At 41.2% G+C, this 25,588-nt stretch overlaps 1 protein-coding gene across 1 annotated transcript in view; it reads right to left on the bottom strand.

Annotated features, from left to right (window-relative positions):
* Nucleotides 1-25,588, bottom strand: part of myo3b (myosin IIIB) — a 358,080-nt gene that overhangs the window by 80,834 nt on the left and 251,658 nt on the right. The window contains exons 23-24 of the mRNA XM_035410289.1: nt 18,146-18,212; nt 17,097-17,220 (exon numbers count right to left, since the gene is read on the bottom strand). Coding sequence (XP_035266180.1) covers nt 17,097-17,220; nt 18,146-18,212 — 191 coding nt within the window. The remainder of the gene's footprint in view (nt 1-17,096; nt 17,221-18,145; nt 18,213-25,588) is intronic.

Raw genomic sequence — 25,588 nt, 5'->3', positions numbered from 1 at the left:
CTCTGGGGTCGAGAGCTCCGCCGGCAGAGCTCGGCAAGATGAAATTAACTTTTGTTTCTATGTGGATGATTAACTTCACGAGTTGTTATCATACAGGTGCAACAAAAACATTGACAGAAACCTTAGAATCGCGACTTTCTAATGCGCCCATTGACAAATAATATGAATTGTTTTAAAAGTTCTAAATTTGATTAATTAAACCATGTATGCTTCGTTAATCCTTACTCATTACTATGTGAATTTCGCTCAGTAGGAAGTCTGCCCAAATTGCATTCACATGTTAACAACATTATAACTACTCTCCATAGAAGGAGAGTAGGGGAGGGGCGATGCGAGATCCATGTGAGAAATGCCAAGCCTGCGAAAGTAGGATAGAATGTCAAAGTGTAGCCTAATTCACTTCTTTTGAGGTAAACACAATGGTCCGTCCGGAAGCCGACATTGATGAAGAGCGGTGTCATTTCGAACAGCGAACTGATCCAGCTGAGGATCAACTTCATGAGTAAGTATATTTCTTATGATCATATTGGTAAATATGTGTACTGTATTGCAACGTATCTCTGTGCTTGTAGGAATATCCAGCAATATGCGTGTTTGTAAATTCCCACACTACGAACGATTCATACTATTGCATCTCAGAATTATAGGCTAGGCACTCTGCGTCTGGTTGTGTTAGAAGTAGCAGGTAGACTGTATTTTTTTAGATCATATTGGTAATAAATAGCTCATGCCTGGCGTGTAGTGGCGTGGCTAGGATTCTAAAACTGATGTCCTCGCACAATCGATATTAGCATACTGTAAGTAAATTCGGGAAATAGCAATATAATAACCACAAAGCTAAACAGACCTAGCCTACTTCAGATTGAGGCATTGTTATTGATGAGTTGCGTGTAGTTGAGCTGGAATATCAATGTTTATTTAGTTTAGCTAATGTTGTTTCGTTGATAGCTTGCATTATTTGTAAATGTGTGCTGTATTACATTCTCTGTGTGTTTGTAGGAATATTCACTAATATGCGCGCTTGTAAATTCCCACACTACGAACGATTCTAACCATTGCTTCTCAAAATTATAGGCTACCTCTCTGCGTCTGGTTATGTTTGTTTGGTTCTTTGTTTGTATATGATGTAACCATGTCACATTTCCTAAGTTTTGTTTTCATTAGTTAGTGGTTTGCCCCTTTTTTGTAAAGCACATTTAATTTTCACCTTTTGAAGGAAATGTGCTATATAAATAAAGTTTGATTTGATGTCACATTTCCTAACAATTTTGTTTTTATCATATTTACAGAGATGCTGATCAGGAAACACGGCCTAGTTCACCACTAGCTAAGAGGCCACACAAGCGTTGCAAGAGTACACCAGTCTCATCTCATCTTCCATGCGTATAGTTTGCTTCAATAAATGTTCTGAAAATCAAAAGATGTCTTTGTTTCTGTCTTCTAAATGGCTCACTGAGTCTTTGTCTTAGTGGTGGGTAGGCATGCGGCCAGGTGTGAATAGCCGACTTAGCTGGCAAGTCCTCCTACCCAATGCATATTCATTACAGAAAGGCCATTTGCCCTCCCATTCTCACCTGGTGTTGAAAAATAGTGTCACAACACTAACCTTTAGCAATTTATTTTATATTTCTCATTGGATTTGCTAAAAATTTTTGTCATCTTTTGATACCCAAGACCTTGATGAACACATTTCAGTGACCAAAAATCTTAGTTACAATTGTTTAGTGTGTTTTATTACAACATTCCTGTGCATGTTCAAAACTACTGTTTACAGTTTGTGTGTTTTTAGAGCAATTTGCAATCCACATATGATTATGACCTGCTTACTGCTGCCATATTATTATAGCTGAGTTTGTGCTGAAAACAGAGATATGAAACACTTTGGAATCACTGCATATAAAGTTGATGAAATTTACACAAATGCCAGAGCATGGCACAATCACCAGTGTGCCTCATTTTACCCTCAGACCCCAGAGGGTTAATAAAGCTCTTACTTTGATGACAGAGGTCCTGACAGAAACATATGTTTTCTGGAGGAATATGCTTCCTGTAGTTATTCACCAGCAGTTTTGTACATGAATTCAAATGTGTAGCATGAGGTAATTAGAAGTATTTGACACTTTGATCTGACACAAAGTTTGAATGACATTGTAAAATGGTAAGATTAAAAAACACAGGGTCAAGTGACTTTAAACAACTGAGGAAACATTGGGTAGCACTGCTTTGGAATACAGCTTATTTAATTTCAGCGAGGCAAGCTATATTGTTTGTATTACAGTAACTTGGGTCATTTTGATATCAGTACTTTTAATGGCAGGCCTAGATTTTGCCAGTATGAATGAATGAGTTATAGACGGTGTATGTATTGTATGTGTGAGTAACTTGGCATTGTACGTTGAAAACGTGTTTTTTTAAATGAGATTGCATATATACAGCAGGTTAAACTATACATGTCCTGGATCAAAAACGTCTAGGTCACAAGTTCATAAAATCTCAGGGTGGATATGTAGAACTACTAAAGATCTATAAAGCAAAAACTAAGCAGTGTACCCAGCGTCTCCAAATCTATCCAAAATGTCTAAATTATGCATTGCTGTAAATCACAACATATTCACGTATTTCACTACAAATCAACTGTTTTGATTCAAGAAACTCACTGTTGCATCATTTTAAAGTGAGAATTACAAGCTTTCCATCAGTACAGTGGTCTAAAACAGCTAGGGATTCAGAAACATATTCAAAATCTCTCCAAAAATGATTAAAATGCTTTTTATCCATTATGGAGCATATAAATGAGCCCCTTGTGAAGGTGTAAGATGAAACATTGATATCAGATTAAAAAATAATGCAAAAATATTGTCACACGATGCGGTACTGTACCTAAATGTGTAATAATAACCCTAACTCTTGTGTGTATTTCTGTACTCTGTACTCTCGTATGCTTTCTTGTATGGGGATGGGACGACATGAAAACAATTTTCAACACTCCACCTTGTTTTGGCAATGTTCCAACTCTCACATCATCACTGTTGCATGCTTCACAAAAACTAAACTAAACTACCACGAACACTTACATTACAGTGTGAAATAGCCTCATTATAAAATACCACTAACCTATTTAAAGACACTCAATTTAAAAAATAATGCATATAACGGAAATATTTTGAGCAGTAATACTCACATAGCAATGATGAAATCTTATCTGTGTTCAGTAGATAGAGACAGATACAGTAAATCAATGATACAGTTCTAGTATCCGCTTCTGTTTTACTCCAGAAAACGATGTCAGCTATGTCTATCAGCAAACATATGGCTTAGCTATGCTCAGAAGTCCTCAATAATAGTCCTCAATAACAGTAATTTCCAAGAAATTAAGAAAAATCATTGACAACGTTTCCTCAGGTGCAGCGTCTTTTACTGCTACCACAGAGTGAATGCGTAAGTGAATGCGGTGATGAGAAAACTTTCAGTTATGCTGACCTATAAAATGCTATTCCAAAAGCAAAATTATGTTGTACATCGTTAGAAATCTTATACTCTAACCTGCTGAATAAATGAATTGTCAATCAAGCCAGACTGTACTAAAAAGGGTGACAACACCGTAAACAACACGTGTGGTATTACGCACAGCTATTTTGGAAGGTACCCAGGCGTCACAAATGTGCGTATATTTCACAACCAGATTGTCCAAGACAATATATGACCACTCAGTCTCAAAAGGGACTCTAAGCATAAATCCAACAGTAAGGTTGTATATTTATTCAATATTAGTCCCAGATATTGACTGTAGAATGACATGGTATCATTTTTAAAAACTGTCTCGTTTATTTTGTTATTCAGTGCGCAGCGTTTTCACTTCTGTATTGGCATATCTTAGGGCTAATGTCGAATTTACCTTGTTGCTATGACGGAATACCATTTTTCAGTGGTGAAAGAATATTTTTATGAATGCTCAGATAGACAATATTGTCCAATATGTTATGGGTGGGGGGTGTAGTTGCAGATGAGACTGCAGGGAGGGGGTACTTATTAAATTAACGACCAGAACAACAATGGTGGCGCTGCAAAACTCTGTATTCTGCATAGTTGTCATGTATCGTCTACTAATGAAACTAAAACAAAGCGTTCCTGTTTTTAACTCATACTTTGGTTACAGGAGCACTGAATGTCTGAGTTCAGCAATGTTGGCGCACCGGAGTGCTGACCACTAGGAGCTTTGCACAAAGAGGTTAAAGCATTTTGATTTGAGATCAAGCAGTTTCTGTAAAATGGTAAAACATATATTTATGTAAATACCATGAAATAAAAGTGGACTGTACTTTTGTCCCATATTCATCGTTTGATCTCAAATCTGAATGCCTTAAGCATATAACAAAAATAATAAATTTCACTGTACTGTTCCTATATTTTGGAGGACACTGTATGGGCAGACCTGACCGATTTGCTGAAACATCACCTCTTGAAGGCAGGGTCCAGAGAAACCTGGCTATAAATAGCATATCATGATATTATTTTCATAAAAAGTGAATAAGTGCCTACTATATGTAATTTCACTAGCATACAAAGACACACTCGAATAAAATAAAATGTGCAGAGATTTGGGTGTTCTCTGAAAACTATGTCCTTCGCTATTCAGAGAAGGTTTTTTTCCTCCTAAAACACAAAAATGAGGGCTACTGAATGGCTCATTCAGAAAAGGCAAGAGCAGGCTGAACCCTATATATGGTTTTGAAAGCACAAGACTAGGTTATCTTGTTAGCTGACCATTAGTCTACAGCATGGGGCACAGGGGACTGGTCAGCACAATAGTAAAAACACCTAGTGGATAAATATCTGCAATGTAGGGCATAAGCAAAGTTGTGCTTCTTCTTGACAGATAAAGGGACAAATTGTGTGAATTTTATATATATTGGGTGAATACATTTTTTTAAAGAAATTGGATTGCTTTACAGCAGGAGTGGGGAAACCTCTAGCTCCCAGGCTGTATACGGCCCTCCAGTCAATATCACATTGCTGGATGGTTAGGACGTTTGTTTGTTTGTTTGGCTGGATGTTTCCTATATAGCCAGTATATTTTTCCTGTTTTGAAAAAAAAAGAAAGTTGGTTATAATATAACAGCAATTTGCAAAACAAAGTGAAACTTTGCCTTTAAAGATTAAGAAATATGAAAGACAGTACAACGGCAAAAGTTTCATCATCCTATTAAAATCTAGAAATGTCACTCATGCAAGCCATCAAATAGTCATATCTCAAGTGTACAGTTTAATTGGGAAAATGGTGAAGCAAAAAAAGTTAATGCTGAAGGTCACGTTTTTAAAGAGAAATGGACAGAGGATTACTTTTTTGTGTGAAAGGCATGCCCGTTTGCTTAATTTGTAGAGAAGCTCTTGTCATTCTCAAAAAGAGCAGTTTTGAGAGACATGCAAGTTATGCCACACTTGAAGGAACGGTGCGAGTGGAGAAAATCAAGGTGTTGTGCAATAATCTTGCTGCACAACAAGCGTCTTTCCTGCGGCCTAAAAAGGAGCTAGACAGTGTCACAGAGGCAAGTTAGGTAGTGAGTGAACTGATCGCTAAAAGACTGAGGCCGTATTCTGAAGGCAAATTGGTAAAGGAGTGCATGGTTACTACTGCACAAATACTTGCTCCAGAAAAACTGAAAATGTTTCAGAACCTTAGCTTGTCTCACCAGACTGTGTCTGATCGTATCAGTCACATGGCACAAGATATTGAGAAGTCTTTTATTGAACTGCAGAACAACTATCAGCGAAATGCCAGACACACCAACGGATCTGCTGGATTTCCACAAGCAAAACATAAGCATGACAAATTTCTGAGTTTGAGGAAACACGCGCTTAAGATGGCATCGTTGTTCGGAACCAAATACCGCTGTGAACAGTTCTTCTCCAAGCTCTCAAGGACAGACTTCATTCCAGACTGAAGGACATCAACTTGGAGAGCTAGCTCCGTGTGGCAACAACATCGGTGCCACCAGACATTCCACTACTGGTTGAGGCAAAGTGTAATCAGCCAACGGGGGGTGAGTGACGGAAGTCCAGAAGAACCAGATCGGGGAGACGGAGGTAGTGGTTAACAAAAAAAGTTCTTTAATCGTTGTAACGAGTGGGGGTAGGGGTAGGGGGAGCCAAAAACAACTAAAGCTTCTTCCCGGTTGGGGTATCGGTGCTCCACTCCAAGTATTCACACGCCCTTCTGGAGAGAAATGAGAGACACATAGGTTAGGGGGGGGGACAGGCGTGGTCAGTCAGGTCCGGGTCCGGCTCCTTCCTCCGGGCGCCGGCTGGTGATCCTCCAGTCCCCGAGGGGGTGTAGGGGAGAAGGCCTCCCTCCCCAGTGCGGTAGTGCTCCAACCTTCCCCCAGCTCCCAAGAAAGCCCCAGCAACTCTGCCATTCCTGTGGTTGTGCTGGTTTACAAAGCCTGCGTGCTCGTCAGTGCAAGCAGCTTCAGGTGGGCGCCGGCAGCCAATCTATCAAGGTGTCCCCTCAGTTAGTCTGTCTGGTGCTGTCCAGGGTCCTGAATGTCTCCAGACTGTGGTTTGGTATGTAATGCCCACTCACGACTTTCCCTAGCGGCCGCCGGTGTCAATGGGCTCGGCCGTCCTGGTGGTCTCGTGGGGAGCACCGATAAGGGATCGGGGCGCCACATACCCCTTCCCTCAGCTCCATGCCGTTACCTGGAGTGCTCGACCATAGGCAGTCCTCCCGTCTGGACAGGGCATCAGCATTCCCGTGGAGCTTCCCGGCTCGATGTTCCACCCTGAAGCAAAAATTCTGTAACCCCAGAAACCACCTAGTAACACAGGCATTACTATCTTTATTCACCACCATCCATTTGAGTGGGGCATAGTCAGTGACCAGTACAAACTCCCTACCCAGTAAGTAATATCGCAACTTGTCCATCGCCCATTTGACAGCTAAACATTCTTTCTCTACTGTGGCATAGTTACGCTCATGCTTTAGGAGTTTACGGCTGATGTACGTTACCGGATGCTTGGCCCCCTCCCGGGTCTGTGAGAGAACAGCTCCTATCCCCACCGTGGAAGCGTCCGTTTTGAGTACGAAGGTCTGATCGAAGGTCGGAGTCACCAGGACAGGTTCGCTGCAGAGGGCTTGTCTCAGGGTTTCGAAGGCAACGTCAGCTTCTTCCGTCCAGCCGGCTTGGTTGCTTAGACTCTTGGAGGTCAGGTCATGCAGGGGGGCTGCTATGGCAGCAAAATTGGGAATGAACTGACGGTAATAACCAACTAGGCCCAGGAAGGTTCTCACCTGCTTTTGCGTCTGGGGCTTTGGCCACGTTGCGATGGCTTCCACCTTGGTGGATTGGGGTTTCACACACCCTCTTCCGACGGTGTAGCCTAAGTAATCCGCCTCCTCCAATCCCAAGCGGAATTTGGTTGCATTGGCCGTCAGCCCTGCCTCCCGGAGGGCCCCCAGCACCGCCTCTAGCCTGCCCAAGTGGGTTTTCCAATCCGCACTGTGGACCACGATGTCGTCCAGGTACGCCGCCGCATACTCCTGATGAGGCCGGAGGACCTGATCCATGAGCCGCTGGAAGGTAGCCGGGGCTCCGTGGACCCCAAACGGTAGGACCGGGTACTGGAAGAGGCCATCCGGTGTCACAAAGGCAGTCTTCTCCTTGGCCTGGGGGGTAAGGGGAACCTGCCAATACCCGCGGGTGAGGTCCAACGTGCTGAGGAATCGAGCCGGTCCTAGCCTCTCGATCAGCTCATCTACCCTGGGCATGGGGTAAGCATCAAAACGTGAGATTTCATTTAGCTTCCTAAAGTCATTGCAAAACCTCAGGCTGCCGTCGGGTTTGAGTACAATAACTATGGGGCTGCTCCACGAACTGCGAGACTCTTCAATGACCCCCATCTCGAACATCTGCCTGACCTCTTCCCGGATGGTATCCCGCTAGGCCTCGGGGATCCGGTACGGCCTCAGCCTAACCTTCCCGGGTTCTGTGGCGATGTGGTGGGCTATGATGGAGGTCCGGCCTGGGAGCTTCGAGAACATATCCCGATTTCGTTCCAGGAGTTCTCGGAGATCTTGGATCTGGTGGCCCGTCAGCTGCTTTCCCATCGTTACCTCGGGGGTGCCCTGTGGGGAAACGTGAGCAGAGAGGGCTTGTGCCGGCGGTTGTTCAGCGTCATACTAACGTTTTAACAAATTTATGTGGTATATTTGGGTGTGACGGCGGCGTCCCGGTTGGCTGACTTTATAGTTGACGGGCCCGGTTTTCTCAACCACTTCGTAGGGCCCGTGCCATTTAGCCAAAAATTTACACTCATGGGTGGGGACCAAGACCATCACTTTATCACCCGGCTGGAATTCTCTCACCTGTGCTCCGCGATTGTATACCCAGGCCTGGGCCTGCTGTGCCTGCTGCATGTTTTCCCGGACCATGGGCCAGATCCGGGCCATCCGCTGGTGCATCCGCTCCATGTGCTCGATGACCATGCTATGTTGTGAAGGTTGACGCTCCCATGTTTCCTTGGCCAGGTCCAACAGTCCTCGGGGTCACCGCCCATACAGCAGCTCAAATGGTGAAAACCCTGTAGACGCCTGAGGTACTTCACGAATGGCAAACATAAGGTAGGGTAACAGTTGGTCCCAGTCTTTACCGTCTGTTTCAATCATCTTTCTCATCATTTGTTTTAAGGTGTGGTTAAACCGCTCGACCAGCCCGTCGGTCTGCGGGTGATAGACTGAAGTCCTCACCTGCTTCACCTTCAGCAGGTGGCACATCGCCTTCAACACAGTGGACATGAAGCAGGACCCCTGGTCCGTGAGTATCTCCGATGCGATACCCACCCGGCTGAACAGCAGGAATAGCTCTCGGGCTACCGCTTTCCCAGTGGCAGTCTGCAACGGGATGGCTTCTGGGAACCGGGTAGCGTAGTCCATGATGACCAGGATATATTTGTGCCCTCAGCTGGACCTTGGGAGGGGGCCCACGATGTCCATGGCGATGCGGTGGAAGGGGACCTCGATGATGGGCAGAGGGATCAGGGGGTTTTTATACTTCACCTTGGGGCTATGGAGCTGGCACTCAGCGCAGTGGTGACAGTACTCCTCAACGGCACTCTTCACTCCAGGCCAGTAGAACCGTGCGATTATGCGCTCATACGTCTTCTCAGCTCCCAAGTGGGCCCCCAGGAGATGGGTGTGGGCGAGGTACAGGACCTTTGAAAGGTGAGTCTTGGGGACTAACAGCTGGTTAATTATCTCCTCCTTGATCTGGGACACCCTATATAACAACCCCTGCTCAATCATAAAATATGGGTAGCTTCCCATCGATCTCCTGGACGTCCCTCCAGGCCTGCGTCAAGTTGGGATCATGCAGCTGCGCTGTTCCAAAGCGACTATGTTCCCCGGTCTGGCTCCCCGGCTGTGGGGCGAACTCGGTGAAGGTCTCTTCCGAGCCAGCCAGCTCCGGGTGATGCGGCTCAGGGCAGCCACTTGGGCTCTCGCTGGCTGGTTGGGGCTCTAGGCCCACTGGTGGAAGCGCTGGGCTTTGGCTGGCAAGCTATAGCCATACTGAGCCAGAATGGTTGCTTTGAGGTTGCTGTAGTTGGCTGCTTCTGCAACGGTCAGGTCCCGGCAGGCTTTCTGGGCCTCCCCGATCAGAAACGGTGCCAAGATGCCCCCCCAGTCTCCCCGGGCCCAGCCTTCTCGGTGGGCGGTATGTTCAAACAGCTCGAGGTAGGCTTCTACGTCATCCTCGGGAGTCATTTTCGTCAGTACGTCCCGCGGCTTCAGTTTGTTCTCTGACGTGCGGGTGACCAGGGCCACCATGGCCGCCTCCAGTGTTTTCTGTGTCTGCAGCACAGCTTTGATAGCCTCCTCCATTTTTTTTTTTTTTTTTAGTGCTGGTTTCTACCTGGTTCCGTCAACCCGTAGCGTGGATTTAGACTGCCCACGTTCTCCACCAATTGTGACCTCTCTCAGCCAACGGAAGTCCAGAAGAACCAGATCGGGGAGACGGAGGTAGTGGTTAACAAAAAAAAAGTTCTTTAATCGTTGTAACGAGTGGGGGTAGGGGTAAGGGGAGCCAAAAACAACTAAAGCTTCTTCCCGGTTGGGGTATCGGTGCTCCACTCCAAGTATTCACACGCCCTTCTGGAGAGAAATGAGAGACACATAGGTTAGGGGGGGGGGACAGGCGTGGTCAGTCAGGTCCGGGTCCGGCTCCTTCCTCCGGGCGCCGGCTGGTGATCCTCCAGTCCCCGAGGGGGTGTAGGGGAGAAGGCCTCCCTCCCCAGTGCGGTAGCGCTCCAACCTTCCCCCAGCTCCAGCTCTGAGCTGTTCCTGTCGTGGCCCCCCAGTCACACGGTCCACTGGAATCACGGTTATTCTTGACACGTCACAATTCTCAGTTTGTCACACTTTCCTCTGCGTTAAGAGAATTGGCCCACGGCCGCTTACGGTCTCTGGTCCAGGTGTGGAGAATCGCCCGGTGTAGCTCCCAAGAAAGCCCCAGCAACTCTACCATTCCTGTGGTTGTGCTGGTTTACAAAGCCTGCGTGCTCGTCAGTGCAAGCAGCTTCAGGTGGGCGCCGGCAGCCAATCTATCAAGCAGCTTCAGGTGTGCTGCAGAGTGGAAAATTCCACCTACCTTCCCTCTGCTGCAGCCCTGTCCATGGTGCTGCCTGGTGTCCCCTCAGTTGGTCTGTCTGGTGCTGTCCAGGGTCCTGAATGTCTCCAGACTGTGGTTTGGTAAGTAACGGCCACTCACGACTTTCCCTAGTGGCCGCCGATAAGGGATCGGGGCGCCACAATATGAACATTCAATCAGCATAACATGTAAAAATGTGTCTGTAATTTGCATGAGAGTTCATAGCAGTCTATGGCCCACTGTCGTATATGCAAATATTAATCTGGCCCCAGACAGGAAAAAGGTTCCCCACCCTTGCTTTACAGCAAGCACAATTTTACAAACAACTCAAATTTGTGTTCAAAACATTTTGAGTTATTTAACATGCACAGCTCAAAGAATTTAAGTAATAACTGATAACACATATTGTAGGTCAGGCTGTTAAACAGCATGGGCAGTAAAATGTATATGCATATCATAACATAACCATAATAATTAACCTTAATTAATTTGCCTTGTGTATTCTGGCAAGGTTAATAAGAAACACATGCATTTTTTTATTTTTGAAAGTACAAGCAATCTGAAAACAATATAAAAGCATGCAATGTTTTGTCAAAGAATAGGAAATTGCAATTCATCATCCTGATTACACATCCTGATTACCTGTGTTCAGAGGCTCAGTGTCCATAGAACCACTAAAAGAATGTGCCCAATGTATCCATAGCTACTTACAGTAGTAGGTGGTATGCATCTTTCAAAAATCACACCTGTTGACCTCATATTCAAATTCTAAACTTTGTTCCTACAAATTTAGTTTTGCTTCTATCAGTATTTGATGAATGGGGTCCCAGACTCAGAGAGGACCTTATTTGATGCAGGTATTGGTTTCTGTCATGTGTCTCCTGCTCATCACTCTCTAGCTCCTGACATTTCATTTATAGCACAAACATAATCTTTAAAAAAGTGTGTTAACATAAGCAGCTCAAATTTCATAGTCTGCATCGACTGATTGTCTGCTCTCTCCTGTTTACTACAACATGAAGCAAAAACGCGAGCTCTGTCATATTTCTGATCATATTGTATGAATTCAGAGCTGTCTGTGCAGCTTTTTTGTGAATTATTTTGAAGACTTTATTCAAAATACATTTGAATGAAAACATCAAAGAAAGCAAATGAGAAGAGACAGAATGAAAGAGAGCGATGAGTAACTATGCTGTTTGTGGTACTTCATTTAACTGTCAAGGTGGCATGTCAGTGCCTAAATGAATGTCACATGCAGCAAATGCAAGGAATAGCTTAGCATTTAAATAGCAACTCAAACTGTACATTAGCAAGGATTCAAGCAAGGAAAGAGTCTTCATTTGCACAAGCCAGCACTGCAGGTATTTCTTTAACGCTAAAGGATTGTCTTCCAGATCTATGCAAATCACAGGCCCTGAACAGACATCCCTGAATCAGCAGTGATAATCTGCTCTTGTCACCCACTGTTCTAGCCACACAGGAGGCCAGCTCCAAGAACAGCAGCACAGCTGGGATTAGGGAAATTTGTTTAAACAATTGAGCATCCATCAAACTGCTGAGACAGATCCCAAGTCCTGCCATCACTGTTAGCCTCATTCAAAATGGATTTTATTTCCTAGGCTCATTTGAGTATTCTCTGCTGGTGTCCTGAGACTCTCCGGGACTCTTAACCCCAAACCACTGAATGAAAAACAATCACCAGGGGCGACAGCGAGGAGGGAACACAGGAAAGAGCCTGGCTCCCCAACATCTGGTGGCAGCCCAGGTCATGTGACTCCCTCCATCTCCGGATGTAATCCAGCTTCAGAACTGCTGGGATCAAAGTATACCCTGTGTGTCTGAAGCCACCGCAGCCTGTACATATTTAAACAGTTTCCTGAAAAGCTGGGAGCCAAAGACAGCCCTCACAAATGAAACTAAGTGGGAAAAGGAGATGAATAACCATGAGTCTGTGCGTTCTATTAAAGATTTATGCAAAATTAGTGCAACATTTCTACCACATTAGTCAGATCCATAGCTTTAAGAGTAAATGCTACAAAGATGGCAATACGTGTTCCCAGCAAGTAGCATGTATCCATAGTATTCCAACGACATCTCATTGGTAGCCATGTGCTATTGTACAATTGTATCCAGATAAATTACAGATTACATTGTGTTAACCTCATCGGAACACTACAGCGTCGGCCATTTTTTTTCGACAGCTGATCACCTTGGCACGACTTATTTCCTTACTAAAGTAATCAATGAATAATTGGACAAAAATATAGATTTTAAGTGAATTTATTTGATCAAATAAATAGAAATTAATCTCAAACAAATTTTCCAACGGGTTCTCATAGATAATATAAGCCTATTCGAGAGTATTAGTCAATGGAAGTATTGGAGTAAGATGGTATGACTGAGGCAAGTTAACACTAGAACCACCTAGATTTCATACTACCTTAAGTGTATACCATTGAATTTAATGTCAACAATAGTGCAAATAATATTTTATTGTGTTGGCACAGGCCATATTTATTTATCTAAAATTCTATAATGGACTCTCTTGACGTTGATAGCATCAACTATGGGAACACTAATGGGAACAGCTGTACACATAACTGTCGTATTGATAGTCGAAAGACAACTTATTTTATTTTTTTAAATGTTTTTTTTTAACATGATATTTTTTCATGTTGCATGACAACAAGTGGGGCATGTTGCTTTCGTGGCAGTTCTCAATTGAAATGATCCAGATGTGAGACAGTGTAATGTTTACAAGGAGCTTGACTATTGCTGGGATAGAATGGGAAAGTTGTGTGGGAGGTTCTATGCTGTCTTTTATTTCTTACCAAAGAGTAATTATTTATACAGCTGGGTGTCTGTCAGGGAATTCATGGGTGTCAGATTTTTGCCTTTGCTATGTTGGCTACAACATATACCAAATTTAACTTTAATGAAATAAAAACAAACACACAGGATCCCTGTTTTAATATAATTTTAGTAATTCAATTTGAGCATGCTCTGTTTCTAACAGAGTTAAAGGCAAAACTATGACTAATTACTCAACACTGGAAGTAGTTATGCTGGATCAAAGCTAGTAAATATACCAACCTATCAATGCATTTACTCATATTTTTAACTGGCTGCAACTGCCCTCTGATTTGGAACTTCAAGCCCTTTTTACTGTCACTACAGTTGTGCATGTTATTTCAATCATTTGCTACTGCTGCATATGTGATCTGGTTAATTTGATAAATTAATGATTAAAAACTATTTTTTGCATGATTTTAACAACTTTGCCACAACTGCTCCCTGACTTTAGCCAATATTCTATAGCCAATTAAATGCGTCTTCAAGACCTACACCTGTGCATCTTTCTTACTTGTGTCTTGATCTATGCCTGGTCTTTGTGGAGGAGAAATTTCATGCAAAAATTAAATTCAAAGGAATACATAATCAGCCACACTTATAATATCTCCGGCCGCTATTTGCACAATCCTCCCTTAAAAGCTTATGCATTAAGGGGCGAAGCACACCTTGTGATGACTCATGTTGATGTTGTGCATACTGGGCTTCCAGCCAATGCACCTGTTTTGCTACAAAACATGTTTCTGGGGCAAAATGCATCGTATCTGCGCCTGAAAGTACCCACAAAAAGCTTAGGACATCTGGCCGCAGGCTTCTAAAAAGTGCAAATATCTGAGTGTGTCATTATGGAAGAGCTGAAAGCACTTATACCCTCACAGCTCTCCCCACATACCTGCATGGGTTTGTTTCCTGCCCAATTAGAGATTTGGGCTGCGTTTCCCAGAGTCTCCTTAGCGCTACGTGCGTCGTAAGGTATACCTTAAGGTCTTCCTTTAGGTCTCGAGCTGTTTCCCAGCGCCTCCTTAGCTAAGGCATACCTTCTGAAAGGTATACCTTTAAAAGGGTGGTCTGAGCCACTCGTAAGCTGTCCCTTAGCGATGCGCTCCGCTCATCCTGTCACAGTTTTAGCCTATGCCAACATTTTACTTTTCAAATTGACAGTTGTACTATAGTGCACATCTAGTAGCACATCTCCATGCGAAAATGACATAGATAGTTTAATAATAACGTTACAAAAAATAATTATCCAATCAACGTTTCTGTGCATAGCACATCATGAGAATGTTGTCGTTACACCTGTCTATTCCCATCATGATGGTAATTAAGTATAGGGCTTATCCATAATAGGCTACCAGTCCAATTTGTGAAAAAGAAATATGTTTTTTAAATTTATACGTAGTGGAGCTAACTGAGCTTTCTGACTGCATACCCTGTAGAAATTAGATCGTTTGTGTGTGAGTCAATGATCACACTGACTTGAAGCAAACCGCCGGTTTATTAAGAATATAAAACCCGTGTGAGCAAAGCCGACGTTGAGTGAGTCTACTTGCATGACCGAACTAGAGGGAACTAGAACATGTTGATTGACCTACCCATAAAAACATATGCAGGTACGGTGGCTCACAATGAACAAACATAGCAAAATGATCTACATCCCCTTCCTTTAGCTCACACCTCCTATGTAAAACAAAATAGCACTGGGTAAATATCAACATTACAGAACATTTCTTTCTGTTTCTGTTGCCTATATATTGTGTGACAAAAACAAATTAACATTAGACCTTTCTTTCAATAAGAACAAAATAATTCACCCATATTTAGCCTATATCCTTTTTCCTGGGCTTCCAAGAAGTCCCAGACTATGGCTTATATGTCCCGATTGATGCACTTTATTTTATCTTTTGTAGCCTATATGTACGTATTTATTGAAACTATCACAAGGTCTCGTCTTGACTCTTAAAGAGATTAGCAGATGATCTTTAGTAGGCATAGCTTCCTCTTCTGCAATATTAGATTGATGTAAAATGATTATGATTATGATTAACACTTGTTATATTAAAACGTCATTCATAAGCCTTTACAGCATCTTTACACAGATTGATAAACTTATAAACAGCTCCAACTTATGACGTACCTTTGGAAGTGTCCCTTAAGGCAACTGTTAAGGTATGGTCTGGGAAAGACTCGTAAAAAAGCGGTTTCCCTCGAAAGGTATACCTTAGAAACCTTTGTAAAACGTTAAGGTACATCGAAACTCGGAAACGCAGCCCTGAACATTGTGGAGTTGTATTATGCCTATAGTCTTCTACATATTAGAACAGTGTAGGTGGGTGTGGGTGTGGCTCAGCTGAGGGGAGAGGCAGGTGGGAGTGGCTCACGGGAACAGGGCTGGGAGGGAGTTAATTAGCACAGGTGTTCCTGGTCACAAGTTACTCGGCCAGGAATGAGTCAATTAGCACAGGTTTTCTATGTCACTAATTACTCTCTCCCTAATGCAGTAGCGGCTGGGCCTGTCGCGGGGGGAAGACACACACACGCCATGTGGAGAGCAACAGCACAGTCAAAGAGCTGAACCGGGCATTTTTGTGTGTTAAAAGGGAATTATTCCTGCAACTTCTGTGTTCACTGTCGGTTTGTGCTGATTAAAAAACCTGCGGTGGCTGAAGATCTGCCACAAACAGTTTGGCTGCTTATCAAAATATTATCAGTTATCATACTATCAAAAGATCACATTATATTATCAAAATGCAGAAAATCTTTACTACTTCAACAAACATTATAAAAAATGGTACTGTTCAGTGGAGTAATCCAGACTGAAAATACTTGCAAAGTATACATTTCTTCATAGTTTTCGCTCTTTCAGCACTGGGTCACTTAAGCTGTACAAATGCAGTGAGCCTCGAGTCCCACTACAGCCTCAGTATTATGGAAATGATTGCAGAATGGGTCACCTGGATCCAACATTACAGTATTAACCACTATCTAAGCAGAATTGCAGTGGCACACTGACACTAATCCCGCGGCACCCTGGAGAGCCCTGTCTGTTACATTATCAGGTCTAATCCACATAATCCCCCTGGCTACACTTCTAAATGTGGCCCACCTTGTGCTCTCTCCCCCAACTCCTAATGACAGGCCTGTTTCCCCCCATGCCCACAGACAGTCATAATCAACCCCCAAACCTCCCCACTGATCCCCTCAGCCACCCAGGCAGGCACAAATGTACTTCAGGGCCTTGGGCAAAACACAAACCAAACATATGTTCAACAAATCATGGTAGTGTGTTTTCATGTCACGTTACTATGGTATGTCTGTTACAGCCATTTAGCAACAGACTTGGTGTGTGGGAGACTGCTGTTATTAAAGTTCTGGTGCCAGTGATGACACATTAATGATAAATTGACCTTGGTTATTAAGCCCCCACAGGAATGATTTGGGTTAACATACCCCATCCTTGAACCTACCCTAGCCTTGGTGACTACCAAATAATTATTAGAGAGAGGAGGAGGGATGAGTAATTTAAGACAGTTGTTTTTACTTAAATGGCATATTCCTTCATGTCTTCTGTAATTACCTGCACCCACCACACCTGTTGCGCAGGCATACCTTCTTTACACTGAGCATCTCGCATGTTGCCTGTCTCCATGCTGAACTTCACAGTGTCTCCTTCTGCACTCCTTTTGTCTCTCCCGTCATCTTTGACTTGTATGTCTTGACTGTCAGAAGCAACCTTTATAAGAACAGCATATGCAGACCAAGAAGCAGACAGTCAATGAACATAGTAATAAGGTGAGCATGCTATGATTGCAGAACTAGTTCTCCTTGCAATGAGATTCAAATTACTGTATAACTGTAAAATATTCAAACAGCTGTACCTATTTATTTATAATTTACTACATTGGCAGCCGCTTCCACAAAACCCCATTAATATATTTTGCAATTGTAATCACATGCAAATACACTCACACAAGCCGCTCTATCTCTACGCCTTGCAAATGACAATGCGCTGACTTAATTGCCCGGGTGAAAATAACAGCATATGTGAACTTCCTCTCATATATAATTTTATCTCTGAATAAAAGAGCCATAGGAAAGTATTAATCTGCTTAACATTTCTAAGTACATCCTCCAAAGGATTTTGCTTTTTTAATCTTACATATGCTCTGCAGAGTTACTGGCAAAAACTGTACATTTTCTTCATTTCATCCTTTCAACATCAAATGGTGAGCAGCAAAAATTGGATCAGACTTCAAAGACTGTGATGTGCTTCAAGTCACAGAGTGACTCTTCTATTTCACATATTGAATTCGAGCAGGATATCAAAGTACTACCGAAGAACCTCAGGTCTTTACTAAAAAAAGGGGGTCTAACATCTGTAGAAAGAAAACCGCAAAGACAAATCACCTCAGGGAAACGTGAGCGTTTATTCTCAGCCGTGAATTTCCAGCCTTTTGATTCTTGCATTCGCTGTACCACCCTGTGTCTCCATAGAACTGAAGTTTTGGATCACAATAAGTCTTTTGTCTCAGAGAGTTTCAAAATTCTTAGTTGAATAATTCCTTGTTCAGGTCTCTAACTATGGCTGTGTGGATGAGCAGTGGCAATGAGCAGCAACAGTTCAGGTTAAATTCTATTTTTTTTTAAATGAGGCTCACCTTTTGTATTTGTGGGCTTTGCTTCATGGGATCAGTGACAGAGTTGCATCTGAATGTGAGGTCAAGCCTGGGGAAGGGAAGAAGATGACTGGGATTAGAGTGACAAAGATAGGTCTGGAATAAGAAATTAAATCTTTTTTGCTTCGTTTATGCTCACAATATTTCTTTGACAATATTTTTTTTATGGATGTGTGTAATATCACGTAAATAATGAATACATGCCGATATTAAATGTTACAGACACAACCTAATTTGTAAGTCCCTCTTGATAACAGCACGTGCTAAATACCAAATTGCGAATTAATAAGAATAATAATAGTTGTATTCAATAAGTATATAATAACATGATGCTACTTTAACAATTAATCTGTCAAAATGACTAGTAATACATGTATTTTCATCAGTTAAAATAGTATTTGCACTAAAACTTAAAACACAATTTTTACTAGTCTATCCATCCATCCATTATCTATACACACTTATCCTGGGCAGGGTCACAGGGGGTGCTAAAGCCTATCCCAGCGTGCATTGGGCGAGAGGCAGGAATACACACTGGACAGGCCGCCAATCTATCACAGGGCACACACAGGGCACATTCACTCACACAGTCATATCTATGGGCAATTTAGACTCTCCAATTAGCCTACCTGTATGTCTTTGGACTGTGGGAGGAAACTGAAGTACCCGGAGCAAACCCATGGGGACACGGGGAGAACATGCAAACTCCACACAGAAAGGCCCAAGCTGGATTCGAACCCAGGACCTTCTTGCTGAGGCGACAGTGCTACTCACTGCACCGTGCTGCCAAATTTTTACTAGCAAACAGGACGTATCAAGATATTTGTAAATATTGTTTTTTGATAAGTTTATTACTATGTATTAAGTTAAAACGTAATTATTGATATCAACATTAATGGTTACATATTCGCCACTAGTACCTTAAATATCAATACATCTCTGGTATATCATTGCTGCTAGTTGTAGAAATTAAAATATAATTTTAAATTATGAAAAATGTAATTAAAGAGATCAACCAAGTACTTACTATTTGAAACTAAATTCTCACTAGTTGAAGCTAGTATTATAAATATTCAACAAATATTTTTTTTAAGTGCCTTTTTGGCATTTGTGGAATATTTATTTTTACCACGCCCACAGCACAGGCTATGCATTAACTTTGTCTATAGTTAGCCAGCTAGCTGTATATATTAGGTGAATCTAAATCCCAATAATTTCAGTTACATGCTAGCCAGATGAGTAGGAAATGCATATATTATGTTTGTAGCTAGCCAGCTAGCTGTACATTTCAGCAATCAGTAACTAGGTAGCTAGCTAGTTAGCGGTATAGCTAACTAGTTACCAATTGTTAATTCTGGCCAATTTGCCAGTAATTTCAGTCATTTAGTGTGCTAGCAAGCTTGCTAGCCCAAACCTGGGCTCACAATGCTCAACAATACATTTTAATCAGTAGTGCTGAGCGAATATTGTTTTCTGAATTCAGTTCAATTTCGATTTAGTTTTTGAAATTAATCATGGTTTTTCAATTTCAATTTATTAAAAAAAATGAATGTACTATAAAATTATGACATTAGAAACACTAACTTTAAAGCTGTGACTGCATATTACAGCAAATCACTTGCATAAATTATCATTTTAGTCTTTAAAATTATATGTGAATTTAAGGTGTGTTCTTTTATTTGTTAACTTTATAATATGTCTCCCTTTTCATACACTATTAGCATGGGAAGTAAAGTGATTTTTTCTTTGGCAGGTGAATGTTATCAGCCTACTGTTTTCAGAGTTCCTCTTGAGACACGTTAGCAAGTTAACTAGCAACATTGACAAAATCATTAGACCAATTCTGAGGCAGATATAACATTCTGCTGAGTAAAAACTACCAGTTTGTTAAAAGTTCTTTCATGGAATGTATATCTGTTGTTAGTTACAGTCGCACAGTAGGCCTACATCTCCATAGACCTCTTTGGTCCAGCTCTATCGTTCGTGTCCTGTCAATACTAGGTTCTGTGTGTAGGTACCATGGCCTACAAAGACAGTGAACTACAGAGCCCATATATCCACCTCAGAGTGACTCACTTAACCACGCCCCCCTACTACAGCTCTCCTGTAACAGTATTGGCTTACTGTAAATCTGAAACGCACAGCCTTCAATAAAACGGAGGTTGCACTCTCTTTTCTATTCCTCTCTGTTATCATTTTCCTCTCCCTGGGCTCGCCACCCTTCTCTCGTCTCCCTCTCGTGTGAGTCCACACGCCAGGAACAGTTTGCAAGGCCCGAATATCCTTGGTTACCGGCTACTGGAGGAACGAGGCACTCCAAAGCCAAGCGCTCATATGATTAGCGGTGGTCGAAGAACCGGGAGAGCCACGCACGACCGACGCATCCTTAATTTCCGATATCAATAATATGCATTTTAACTAGTTAAAATCGAATTTCTGATATCAGAAATACACATTATAACTAGTTACAATTGAATGTCTGATATCAAGAATTTGCATTCTAACTAGTTACAATTGAATTTGTGATATCCTCTAGAAATTAAAAAAAAAAAAAAAGAACAGACATTTTCACATGTAATTACCTATTTATTGATATAAATAATTAGCATTTTAACAAGATTCACCTGTAGATTTCAAGATATCTTGCAAAGAATAGCAAACATTTTTACTAGTAGTAACAATGAAATTGTTGATACGTAGCCAAAAAGTTTTATAAGTAATGAATGCTGATTTCCTGACATAGATATAAAAATTTAACGTTTACTTGTTAAAAGTGAATTATAGATATCTACGAATGCTCATTTTACTAATTACTGTTGATTTCTTGATTTAAAATTTTTTTTTACTGCTATTAAAACTGAAATTACATTGTGGATATATAGACTCAGTATTATTACTAGTGAAAAGTTAGCCACATGAGTATATAAATGTTAAAACAGCTTGCCTTGGCCAGACACCACATTATAAAACATTATTCAATTCTTAAAGTCATACTTGAAAATCATTATATAATAGCCTACAGTATGTCAGAAACATTTTTACATACGATCGATGGCCATTATGGTTGCCACGAATTAACAGTCAGATTTCTAGGCGGTTTTTTCAGTCAGTATTTGCCTCTTGGTTTTGCGTGATTTTTACCAAATATTCACTCCCTATGTCTAATACACACATGCTCAGCAGTATACCATACATTTACATTTGTTCATAAGACTGCAGTGGGAAAATGTTTTTTTGTAAAATCCTGTAATATATTATTTCACAAACAGTTTGTGTATTGCCTAATGTATTCTGCAACACTACTATGACTGTGGCCTACTTAGCCTTTCAAAATTTTATTTTTATTGAAATGAACCTTTACTACCGAAATCATGCAGTATGTATACATGGTTATACAGCATATTTCATCATTTGTATATTTATTGTATACTACCATAATCTAGAAATTTCTAATTGTGTTTGTTTAAGAATTCTAATTGTTTCATTGTAATGATTGTAATTATGCAACATAATTTGGGCCAGTACTCATCATAGTAAATTGCACTGTATCCATCTCCAACAAAAACGTTGCATTGGAATCATATCACATGCAGGCTACACAACTCATTCACAACCTCTCTTTAAAAAATTAGCGATACTCAACATTTATCAAGTAAACATTCTCCACACAGCACAGTTTGTCTTCACAATCAGCTCCCCTCATGTTTAATGGCTTCTTCAGAATAAATAAGGACAATCATAATTATGATGCAAGATGTCTGACATATCAGTCTTCAGTTGCATCTTACTTGAACAACCATGTCTTAGGTCAGTCTTCATTTCATAGGAGTTTTGAAATGAAGCTTTTAATCAACTTCCTTCCCATTGCTTCGACCTTTCTCCCCTTTTGTTCACAGAAAAAGTCAAATGCCACTTCATTCATGTATAACTGTGTGTACCTGAACTGTAATGTCTACAATGTAATCCATAACACTATGTCTGTCTTGTTAAGTAAGCCTCTGGATAAAACCCTCAGGGTTTTTTTGGTCTTCCTTACAACACAGCTCCTCAAGACTATAACTACTCATGACTACGTTTAAAATGCATAAGTGCACGTATGTATATTGTAAATTTATTCTTTTCATTTTTTGTGCCAAATAAATAAATAAATGAATACAATTATTTAGTAAAATATTATTCAGTAAAAGATAGAAAAAGGCTTAGGAAAATAGTTTAAAAATGTGTTTCATTACTACTGACATCTGTTCATAAGAGTGCAATAGTGGAGTGAGTGCAGTGGCATAAGAGTGGTTGAAAGCACAATTCCCCAAAGACAAACTTGATTTGAGAGCAGGCAGCCAGAACTTAAAAAAATATTCGGAAAGCTGTCTTGTATGGAGATCTGGCTTGAACTGTTGATTTTGCATTATGACAGGAGCCTTGTGAAGTAGCAGTAGCCCAAATCATTCCTTTTCAACTACATCCTTCATTGTAAAACTAACTTTCTGGAGAATTTGTTTTTGACAGTGACATAGAGTATCCTTTGTACAACAATCTGTATGTGATAAATACTGTCCACTAAATCTTCATTAAAGGAGACATGTCCTATCAGTTTTCTGCTGGCTGTAAATCAGACAACACTTACATCTAGGCACTACAACTTGATCAATAATAATTTACCTATGTCCTTCATAGAAAGATGCTCTTTTTACAAGCTCTCACCTTAAAAGGCTGGGGGGGGGGGGGGGGGGGGGGTGCACAGGGATTGGCTACTTCCTAGTAGCCCACAGAACAGAACAGAACCACTGGCAGGTAGTTTTAGACAGTCCTTAGAAACTGGAGAAATACCTGAGGACTGGAAGCTTGGTAATATAATACCAATGTATAAGAAAGGGGACTGTACTTATTCAGGAAACTACAGGCCTGTAATTTTAACTTCTATCATTAGAGACAAGTTGGAAGTATTTCTTGAAAATAGCAACATCCTAAGGGATAGCCAGCATGGTTTTCGTAAGGGAAGGTCATGTCTGACAAACCCTCTGGTATTCTTTGAAGAAGCTACCAAGTGTTTTGATTATAGCAAGGCATATGATATTATCTACTTAAATTTCCAAAAGGCATTTGATAAGGTACCACATGAGACTTGTTAGTAAAATGAAGACAGTAGGAATTAGAGGATATATTTCAGAGTAGATTCGGAACTGGCTACAGGGTAGAACACAAAGTAGTAGTAGGAGGGATATTATCTGAGCAGGGAGCTGTTAGAAATGGAGTCCCACAAGGATCGGTCCTGGGACCACTGCTCTTCCTCATTTATATCAATGACCTCGACAGGGACATAAAAAGTACATAAGTCAAATTAGCAGATGATACAAAACTGGGAGGGCCAACTAATAGTTTGAAAGGTACTAAAGAAATCCAAGAAGATTTAAATAAAATCCAGAAGTTGGCGGAAACCTGGCAAATGAAATTTAATATAGCCAAATGTAAAGCTCTGCATGTGGGAAATAAAAACATTAGGCATTGCTTTATGGCAGGAACAAAATTGGAATGTGCTCAGTTTGAAACTTTGAAAAAGACTTGGGAGTAATGGTTGATCAAAGCCTTTCTGGTTCTAGGCACTGTGCTGTAGCAGTAAAAAAAAGGGCCAACAGGATGCTAGGATATGTATCTAAAAGTATTGAGTATAAATCCAAGGAAGTTATACTTATCTTATACAATATATTTGTTAGACCACACTTGGAGTCTTGTGTGCAGTTCAGGGGACCGTATTACAAGAAAGATATAGAGGCTCTGGAAAAAGTTCAAAGAAGAGCAACAAAATTTATTCCTGCTATGAAAGATAAAAGCTATGAGGAAAGACTAAAGATCAGGGTTCCCATGCATCCTGGAAAACAGTTGACAAATTTTCTATCTATCAGAGCTCCCCAAAATGGATAACATTGCCATCTGAAAGGGCTAAGTTATGTTCAGGATCACATTAACGTTCAAATGGTAGTTTATGGATGAGAGTATTTTGAATAGGCTGCTCTTGGTTATGTTGTGGAAACGCTATCATGTCATATGGTAGCACATGCAGGTTGGATGACATTACAACTTAAGTGGCTGAAACTCTGAATAATGTAAGTTACATCATCCTTCAAATGTAAATATTAGTCACTACCGGCTGGTAACTGTGGTAGTTTTTATTAGGTTTACAGATTTACTTTGCTTTCTTCCAAACTTGTTTTAAACGGCTGAATAATGTTAAATTGGTTAGCATGTTTGGTTCAGTTGCTAAAGTTGATGTGCTTGCTAGCTTGTTTTGCCTGCAAAGGTTTAAGGTTTGTGATTTAACTCTGGCTAGGAGCAATGGTTTCAAATGTGTATTGGGCATTGTTGAGAGAGTTGGATAATAATGAATGGGAAGCCGGGGTCAAAACAATAAATGGGAGCCCAACTGTGAGTCAAACACCGGCTAAATACTGGCTAAGGGTACTTTTTTTTACTTTGCTAGCATTGTCTCTTCAAACGCAATGCTGCATTGTTAAGGTAAAATGGACCATGACATGACATGAAATGTTTAACTTTTGTAGCGGTAGCTCACAGTGGGTGTGATTAGCCTCGTTAAAGACTCCACTAAAGCATGGTGTGATAAACTTATAAGAGTCAATGGCGGTTAATAATCCCAGCAAACTCGACTCTAACTTTGAATTGTGCATTTAGGTATGTAAAGTTCAGTCTAGATTTCTCAGTAGGCAAAATTGTAGGCTACTATTTGTGTTATTGGTGTTCAGGCTATTCAGTTATAGGTGTTCAGGCAGCAATGGTTAATATAATTCATAAGACAAAAAGGGATTCAGGTTATAAATTAAGAATAATGATAAATTTTACATAGCACTTGCCAAGCATAGAGCACAAGGGGCTTTCCAAAAGAAACAAAATAAAATACAATGACGGAATACCATAAAAAATAAAAATATAATAACAATATTAAAACAGAGCATTAAAACAAGTCAAGAAATCAACAGTAAGAGGAGGAGATAGTAGTAAAAGTAGTGACATTAAAACATCTAAAGGTTATGCCCATATACTGAAATGTTTCTATAACACTTGTCCTCTAATTACAAGAGTGAGTGACATAATGTGAGGAAGACAGTGCAAGTTCAAGAATGAGTGGAAAGTAGACCCCCAGTTCAGGGACTGGCTAGGGGAAGTATCGGGAGATGTGCATAGGGCATATTGCAAGTTTTGCAAGAAGTCTTTAGATGTTGGTAATATGGGCATCTCAGCACTCAAGAGTCATGCACAAGGGCAAGGCCAAATCAAAGTTGCTGGACAATTAAACAGTGAGAGAAGAATAACACATTTCATGAGGGTGACACCTTCAAAAGACACAGGAGACGGAAGTAGCTGTCCAACAAACCAAGAGCCACAAACAGCCACTGTACATAAGGAAAGTGGCAG

This window comes from Anguilla anguilla, chromosome 3, assembly GCF_013347855.1.
Source record: "Anguilla anguilla isolate fAngAng1 chromosome 3, fAngAng1.pri, whole genome shotgun sequence".
Classification (NCBI taxonomy): Eukaryota; Metazoa; Chordata; class Actinopteri; order Anguilliformes; family Anguillidae; genus Anguilla; species Anguilla anguilla.
Note: the sequence above shows the minus strand (reverse complement) of the source record. Positions and strands in the feature narration are given on the sequence as shown.